Source organism: Micropterus dolomieu, linkage group LG02 (genome assembly GCF_021292245.1).
Source record: "Micropterus dolomieu isolate WLL.071019.BEF.003 ecotype Adirondacks linkage group LG02, ASM2129224v1, whole genome shotgun sequence".
Classification (NCBI taxonomy): domain Eukaryota; kingdom Metazoa; phylum Chordata; class Actinopteri; order Centrarchiformes; family Centrarchidae; genus Micropterus; species Micropterus dolomieu.
The window spans coordinates 18,263,139-18,272,206 of NC_060151.1; the positions used below are offsets into that span (position 1 = coordinate 18,263,139).

Consider the following 9,068-nt stretch of genomic DNA (forward strand, 5'->3'; position numbering starts at 1 on the left):
TTCCCATGGTGATGACATGTCAGGCAATTTAATTTGAGCTTTTTTGACAATATTATCCGTACTGTGCATGGTGCTAATCTCTGGATAAAGTAGCAATGCTGGTTTGCCTGATCAGTAATACGGACCCTGATGGGTGTTTATAGGGGTACAAGGATAGGCGTTGACCATGAACAGCATATGAGTGGTTATGGAGAAGGACAGGGAGGGCAATATATTTCTGCAGCTTCAAACATTCCTCCTTTGCCTCCATACCCATAAACTAATGTATTCTTTTATATAGTTAATATACAATAGAGAAGTTGTAAAATTGCATGCTATGTACCAATCACCTTTGAATAAACGTTAAAGCAGTTTTCACGTGTGCAGTAAATCAACCAACGTCAACCCAAGGAAATTATTTCAGAGCTGTAACATCATATAATACATTACAACACTGACTCAGATGATCACAACACACTCAGCCTCTTCATGTGGTTAGCAGCAGGTGTGCTGATGTGTTTTTCAGTGTAGCATTTCTATTAGGAGGTTACAGACAGGCTGGAGACAGACAGACTAACTGCTGCTCATAAACATTGAAAGCCTTGGCTGGTACCCTAATTGGAGAACTTGATCCACTTCACCTATAATCATTTTAATAGCTTTTAAATTATTGTGTAATATATGAATTGTACACAAGAGATTTAGGTTTCATGGTGTGCTAGTCTGTGTGTGCTGCGCTTACTTGCTACACACATTTGCTCAGTCTTGTGCTCATATAAAAAGGGACATAAAAATGAGCAGTGCAAATGGCTTTTTATTCTTGTTTTAATTATCGGCAAATAAAAACAATCCACCACAGTTATCTTAGCTCTGTGAGGCAAAGTCCCCGCAGCCAGACGAGTTCTCTAAATAGTTTTTTTGCCGTTGTGGAGCGGCCTCCCATTTCCCGTAAAGTCAAGGGGTGGGCTCTCTGTTCTCTCGCCGCCCATGAGTCCTGTCCTAAATGTCTACATGTCCCGCACCATCTAATTCACAGGCAAATTAGGAAGATGATTTATGAGAATCAAGGATCAAAAAAGGAGACAATGTGGAAGACTGAGCACACCGCAAGTTTTATGCAGAACATATGCCATGAAGATGAGAGGGAAGAAAGAAAGAAAGAAAGAGGAGGGTGTAGATCAGAAAGCGTAAAAAAAAAGAAAAAAAAAAAAAGAAAAGAAGAACCCACATACGCTTCTCTTGGGACAACTCTGGGACAAGATACACCATGGGAAGTGTCATCTTTGCTGAACGTCTTAGCATTTATGCTGTCATGTCAGAAGAAAATAACCAAGAATGGACATTTTCCCTGCACATGGAAGTTCACTGATCTGCAATTATCAAACCTGAACTTTACAACTTTAAGCAATGTTCCAACAGAAACGTGTCAACTTCACAAATGTACACAAAGCGTTCTTTCATGTGTACTCGTGAAAGTCACTTCACAACCAAGATACCTACTGACAGTTTGCAGATCAAAGATTTTCAAAGTGAGAGGCGGGGCCTCCTCAAGGGGGCTCCCAATAGATTCAGGGGAGACTCAGAGAATGGATGTGAAAAAATATTACATTAGTTATCCAAAGGAGATCAATAGCCAAAATGTGTGCGATTTGGACAGACCTTATTACGTGAAGTTGATGTCAAACAGCAATATTAGGGTAGCTTGGCTAATTGTTGAGTATCTATGGGATCAAATAACGTAATTATGATCCCATAGGCATCCAGGAATTAAGCAAAACTAAGCAAGTTAATTAAGGGGCAATGAGGGGGCGTTTTTCCAATCTTTGTCTGATGGGAGACCCACAGTCTCTAACTTAGAAAACCCCTGACTTAACATAATTCCTTCCCGGCCTGCTACTATAGCAGCTTACATATCCTGTCTGTCTACAATCTCTAGTTAACATGAACATACAGAACTATCACAAGCGAAACGCCACCTCACAAAACAGTTATGCGTCAGGGAGAAAACACAGCAAATAATCTGGAAACACTTGAGGTCTTTTTATACTCCTGACACTAAAAGAGTGTGGCCGTAGGCCAAACACACCCTGAGACGTTTTGGACTAATTGTTTCCTTCAGTTTCAAACACTCCCCCTTCAATTTATTCAAAACTCCCTTCCTTCCCTCTTCACCGAGCAACCCCTCCCCTCCACTTTTCTACATCTACTAATAGGTTTAAATAAAACCTTCAATTGGTCCAGTAAACCCCTCATTATGGTGTTTTAATAGAATGAATTCAGGATAGTCCAGGGTCAGGGGTCAATGGAAGGTCCTAACACACAGCAGCTGTCATGGGGGTTGGACTGTGATTAGAACCAGTGGAGTCAAACATCCCTGGGTCGACCTCACTAAGTAGAAAACCTGGAAAATACGTTTGGCCACAGACCAAAATGGAAAACATCCACCATCCAACTTCCAAAGGGGGTGGGATGAGTAGCGATGGAACAGAGAGGAGGAGTAAGTACATCCATCACTGAGAGTTAATGTGCGTGTGAACCTGGCTGGAAAATCCTGAATCTTTTTTACCTAGAGATGTAACAATACCAGGTCCTATAACTTTGCCGTGGGTTGTGAAATATAGTATTTTCTAGTGATATTCTGTCTGAGGCTTTTGTCCTTGCCTGCCGGTTGAATTTGCTGCAACTGTAAATTTTGCACTAATTACCTTCTTTCTGAGTGTGTGAAACCAAAGATAGAAGTGGTTTGGTTGATGTGGTGCAGGGGTGAAATATGACTTGTTAGCAGCCCAGGAGCTTGTTCCACATGTGGTTAGGCAGTGGTTGGGATCGTCTGGGTGAGAGGGAGGGCATGCCAGTCTCCATGGTTCAGCAAGTTTACACTGACTCAGTGTGCAATCAGTGAGATTATTTAACAGAATGAAGGCCTGCTGTTTGGGTTAGGGTTAGGGCGCTGTGGTGGCTGTTTCCACAGTTGTTCTTCATGTGAAAACGTTTGTATAAATTCTATCAGAATTTTTGTGGTGCAGGATTTATACATCATGCACAAAAATAGGAATTTAAATTTTAAATATATGGCTCACATGCAATATTTTGTTGGATGTATAGCAGACATTTATCCAAATTAGGTTTTTTATGAACTTGGTGACCTTTATGAAAGGTGTAATCATCCTAACACATCTAAAACTCTTTTCTATACTGCACAGTTCTGTGGCCATTGTTTTGGCTGCTTAACATACTTCGTCCAATAACTAGCTAAAGTGAAGAAATGTGCCTAAGTGTATTAAAACACAGAAGCATAGACCAAAGGGAGCAAGATTCCTGTGGGTGACAGAGTAATTTAATTTTGTATGCACATTATAAGCCAGAGAGTATAATTTACATGTGGGGTAGAAGTGACTAAGGCCCAGGAGAAATGGGATAACATGCTCTGCTAAGGCCCAAGAAAAAAATAAATCAGAAAATCTCTACCCTGGTCATTCCCTTTGAGATGCATCTTGCAAAAATAGGAAAATGAAAACCTTCCTTCATTCTTTGGGACACTTAAGGTTCATGCGCGGTTACCTCTCCTCTGTTGCTCCTTCCTTTTCTAATCAAGCCTGCAAACTCTGGCCAGAGTTTCTCCCCACAATACAAGAAAGCATGAAGGGGGGAGGTTGGAGTCTGTTTTAAGTCTGTCTCCTTCTCTCTACACAGAAACCAAGACTGTCTCAGCTTAGCAAGGCTCGACAATAGCTGTCACTCATATATTGGGTTCATCCTGTTTCATCTTCAGTGTCATTCTACCTGAGTGAGGCGATTGGTGAGGAGTAACTGAATCGGTTGCTGAGTGCGTTTGTTTATTTTTTTCCCAATAAATATAAATCAAATCCCTTTTTGAAATATGACACACTGGTTTGATTTATAGTGATTTGTTTGTTTGCTTGTCTGTCTGGATACCTCAACCCTGACAGAAGGATTTCCATGAAATTTAGTGTGGAGACAGGACTTGAGCCAGCAACAGTTGATTCAGTTTCAATTGTGATTGGGAACAGGGGTTTCCAGCATTACAAGTGACACACACTAACAAAAAAAAAAGATTTAATAACAAATCCAAAGGGAATGTTAACTGGATCAGTAAATCTGTTTATTTATGCATAAGTGACAGGAATTATGTCTTGTGTTTTTCAGCAAATTGATTAATTAATGGATGGCACTGGCAGAGTGCTTTCTAGTTCATTATCAAAGTTAACACTAGCCTCATGAAGGTGGAATGTAGTGAATCCTGTGAGAAAAACACAGAGATAGACGGGTAATATTAAGCCTAATATTTATTCCAAAATGTTTAGTCTTTTCTGTTTAAAATGTAATATATTACTTTCACACATGCTTGAACCCTAACAAAAAAAACATCTACAATTCTACATGAGTCTTACATGCTCACACTTGCATACATACACACAGTAAATACTTTTCCATGTGTGAAGCAGGATGAGAACGAAGTCATTCACGTTTGACAACTAGTTGCTGTCCTGCCTGTCTGTTCTCACACACACACACACACACACGCACTGAACTTGACCCAACAGAGCACTTTGACAGCAGCTGTTAGAAAGAAAGGCAGCTTGCAACAGACCAAGCACTTTCATTTTTTCATTTGTGATATCACTTTTCAACAAAAAAAGCTTATTTTACACGGTGGTACAGACATCAAACACAATATAGTTTCATTCAAATTCAATGGCAAGGCCTTTCTTAAGTCTTCTGTTAGTAAAAGAACAAACAATGAAAACTTCTTACCTTACTGTGCAAGCCATTAACTTTCTTGTAGTAAACTGGACTGTATGTAAACGGCACAATTTCTATTATTTCCACATTACAAACTCTCTTCTTCTCTCAGCCACCTGCAGTGTGCATCGAGCAAAGCAAACTGCCATCCAGAACAAACATACCTTGTCTTTTTACAGGGAGGCCGGTGATAAAAATCACCCCACAATACATGAACACAAAGACACCTTTAACAAAAGGCAGTGATTGAATCTACAGCTTATCTCCTCTGCTCTTTATATCTTTAGTGTCATAAAACGCCTGCTAACTCTTATGGACCACAGACAGACAGACGGCTGGGAGAAATTAACTTCCTCTTCTATATATGGAACATTTATCAAAGCTATAACTGGGCTCACACAGGCCAGGGACGTTTAAAGCTTTTGTTATCGAAGCAAACACACGTTTCTGTCAGAAGTCGCTTCAGGAGTGAGTGTATTTGTTTCAGGGTCATGATCATTTGTTTAGATTTGACAGGTCACACATGAAAAGATTATATCAACACAGACAGATTCAACACTGACAAATGACTGTTATAAGCATTAATTAAATATTTTATTTATTGTTATATCCCCAAAGAAAGAAACACAGCCATCAGTTCTAACTAGTGGGAGGGAGCACCAGCCCGTCTCAGTGACAATGAGATCTGGCAGACATGAATTATATATTTGCTATAACTTGAAACCCTGCTGCAAATTAGTTTGTTATGAGCCTTGACACATTTGTAATTTCATATTTAACCAAATTAACAGTATATTTAATACTTCACTTTGGTGTTATCTGAGAGAATAAATACCTGAATATCAGTCTTCACGCTATTCTTTGCATACAACGTTTTCTGATGGTTGATTGATACTTGTTCAGATTCAGTTCACTTGGAGCCAGAGTCAGTGACCTTCATCTGAAATAATTATTATTTATTATTTTTCCTTAAAAGAAAAAAATCTATTTTTGGCATTTGACATATTATGTCAAGTATACAAATTAACGTAATACATTACTGTCATTCTTAATGTGTTTATGATATCAAAAAACTTTTTTCAAGAAATAAAATCCTGCATATAGACAGGAAAGTAATATGTAATAAGTAATATGATATCATAGATATCATGAGCCTATATTGCAGTAATCATATTACTTTTTTCCCCCCAAAGGAGATATTCGCACTTCAATCCTATGTCAGATGCAAGCCATTGTATCAGACTGTCTTGCAATTAACAATTCACTGATCATAAAAACGTTTCAGTTCCTCAGGACCTTCTCAAGAGTTTTTACACGCATTCATTTTGATGATTTTCTCACCAAAATTAATTAATTATTAATATTAAGACTGAAATATTACCAAATATAATTATTTACTTATTTAGAATTTTATATTTACATTTGCTGCATTAATGGGAAAACAACATCCAATGTGTGTTTAAAAAAATAAAAAGGGGCTGATTACATCTACTTATTACATATTTCTCATTACATTTCCTAAAAGCATTTTAAAATTGTGGCAGATATCTGTGACATAAAGTGTCAACTTTAATAAACACAGAACTGCCACACCAATAGAGAAAAAAAAAAAGTAATGAAGCCCACATAAAACCCTAAACCAATGGGGAAAAGTGGTGATTTGTTCCGGCCAATCCTAGGCGGAGGGTGGAGTGATGATTTTAAAACTCCAACTCAAGTTGCTGTAACGTGTGACACCTCAGCTCACATTGTGGTCCACAACTTTCAAGACTGCACCTCCCATTACAGCCTAGGAAAACAAGACTAACGAAGACAAACAAACAGGGAGGCAGAAGGAAAACAACGGACTTGTATTGACTGAAATTGTTAAAGGAATTTACTGTGGCGCACCGTGCGTAAAAGGCGCACTGGCCAATTCGCTGCGCGCTTGAATTCAGTGGTAACAGTGATTTTTGTTTTTAATTGAAGATTACATTTTCGGATTTTCATTCCTAAGGGGCTGAACGAATAATGCTAAAAATGACAGAGGAGCATGACAAGTGTGTCAGCGACCAGCCGTGCAGTCCATCGGGCACAAACAGCTCCATGTCCCAGGACGAGTCCGACTCCGATGCTCCGTCCTCACCGACAGGCTCCGACGGCCAAGGATCCTTGCTCGCCGGTTTGGGCAAGAAACTGGACTGCGAGGACGACGACCGGTTCCCAGCTTGCATACGGGACGCCGTCTCTCAGGTCCTGAAAGGATACGACTGGTCCTTGGTGCCCATGCCCGTGAGAGGGAACGGATCTCTGAAGAGTAAACCTCACGTCAAGAGACCAATGAATGCGTTCATGGTTTGGGCGCAAGCGGCCCGCAGAAAGCTGGCGGATCAGTATCCACACCTGCACAATGCAGAACTGAGCAAGACTCTGGGGAAACTGTGGCGGTAAGGAAACATTTTATATGTTAAAAAAAAGAAATGCGGGGATAAACAGGGTGTGAATCCATATAATTAAAAGAAAATTATGGCTACAGATTTGGGCATCATTTCATACATAATATTTTTAGTTGCCGGCTTTGGCAATTACAAAAATATACAGTTTTATACAGTTACAATTTCAAAAAGTTTTGATTTTTCAACTTAAACGATTTAGAATACATTTTTAAAAAGGAAAATTGGCATTTACTTCTGACCTCTTGAAAATAAATAAATACAGCTAAATTTCACATTGTTATTTTTGTTTAGTTTGATTGCATACATTTAATGTTTTATAATATTTTGTCCACCATAGTTTGCTCTCGGAAAGTGAGAAGAGGCCGTTTGTAGAGGAAGCAGAGAGGCTTCGGGTTCAGCACAAGAAAGATCATCCAGACTATAAGTACCAGCCCCGGCGACGGAAGAATGTGAAACCAGGCCAGAGCGACTCAGACTCAGGAGCAGAACTGGCACATCACATGTATAAAGCTGAACCAGGGATGGGAGGACTGGCAGGGATGACTGATGGACACCACCACCCAGAACATGCAGGTATGTTGTTAATTTAATAAAACAAATAATGTTTCAAAATGCAACTAGTTTGAGAGTTTTACTTTAGGAAAGAAATATTTTTAGGCTATTGTAAATTGTTTAAATAATTTTTGTAGTTGGAGTGACAAAGCCTCATGCTTTATATTGGTATTATTTTCTTTTCAGGGCAGCCCCATGGTCCCCCTACACCGCCCACTACTCCCAAAACAGACCTGCACCATGGGGTGAAGCAGGATCTGAAACATGAAGGCCGTCGTCTTGTTGACAGCAGCAGGCAAAACATCGACTTCAGCAACGTCGACATCTCTGAGCTCAGCACTGATGTCATCAGCAACATGGAGACCTTCGATGTGCACGAGTTTGACCAATACCTCCCGCTCAATGGCCACGCCTCAGGCTCCTCCACCCTGCCTTCAGACCACAGCCATGGGCAGGCTCCAGCGCCTGGTGGCTCTTACACTTCCTCATACGCAGGCGCCAATGGGTCAGCGTGGAGCCGCAAGAGCACCATGTCCTCCACCTCTCCCTCCGCCAGCGAGGTGGGCCAGCACCGGCTCCACATTAAAACGGAGCAACTGAGCCCCAGCCACTACAGCGAGCACTCCCACAGGTCACCCTCACACTCCGATTATGGCTCCTACAGTAGCCAGGCCTGTGTCACCTCGGCTACGTCAGCTGCCTCGGCTGCAGCTTCTTTCTCCAGCTCCCAGTGTGACTATAGTGACATCCAGAGCTCCAACTATTACAACCCTTACTCTGGCTACCCTTCTAGCCTCTACCAGTACCCGTACTTCCACTCATCCAGGCGGCCCTACAGCAACCCAATCCTTAACAGTCTGGCCATGGCTCCTGCCCACAGCCCTACCGCCTCCAGCTGGGACCAGCCCGTCTACACCACGCTGTCTCGACCTTAAGGTGACAAGAAACTGTCAGTTCGCACCAGAGACTCATTCAGATTGATGCACTACTAATGAAGGAAGTAAGGAGCAGGTGGAAAAGTATGTGTGTGTGTGTGTGTGAGGGGGGGGGGGGGGGGGGGGGGGGGGGGGGGGGGGGGGGGGGGGTTAGTAGGCTACCTGTGACCATTTGAAGATGAAACAAACAAAAGAAAAAAAGTGCCTGCTGATTTTATACAAAGCTATATCGTTGCAATGAAAACACTTGTACAGACTTTTTACACAAAGACAAATTGTGTTGTTGGTGAGCCAAACTCCTCCATGAGGACATGTCGCCTACGCCTACATCCTGTACATCCCCCTTCTTTCCAGTTTAAGATTGCACGTGTGCACACACTTGAGGTAAAGCAAATGGCCTGCC

At 41.2% G+C, this 9,068-nt stretch overlaps 1 protein-coding gene across 1 annotated transcript; it reads left to right on the plus strand.

Annotated features, from left to right (window-relative positions):
- The first annotated feature begins 6,576 nt into the window (after positions 1-6,576).
- On the plus strand, positions 6,577-8,760 carry LOC123966343 (transcription factor Sox-8). The gene is made up of 3 exons (XM_046042526.1): positions 6,577-7,169; positions 7,516-7,751; positions 7,917-8,760. The coding sequence occupies exons 1-3, from the start codon at positions 6,754-6,756 to the stop codon at positions 8,663-8,665; spliced, it is 1,401 nt and encodes a 466-aa protein (XP_045898482.1). The 5' UTR covers positions 6,577-6,753; the 3' UTR covers positions 8,666-8,760.
- The last annotated feature ends 308 nt before the right edge of the window (positions 8,761-9,068 follow it).

Bases quoted from the DNA above. Each gene is read 5' to 3' on its own strand.
- LOC123966343 (XM_046042526.1), top strand. From the start codon at position 6,754: ATGCTAAAAATGACAGAGGAGCATGACAAGTGTGTCAGCGACCAGCCG. The intron at 7,170-7,515 runs GTAAGGAAACAT...TGTCCACCATAG, and splicing joins ACTCTGGGGAAACTGTGGCG to TTTGCTCTCGGAAAGTGAGA. The intron at 7,752-7,916 runs GTATGTTGTTAA...TTTTCTTTTCAG, and splicing joins CCACCACCCAGAACATGCAG to GGCAGCCCCATGGTCCCCCT.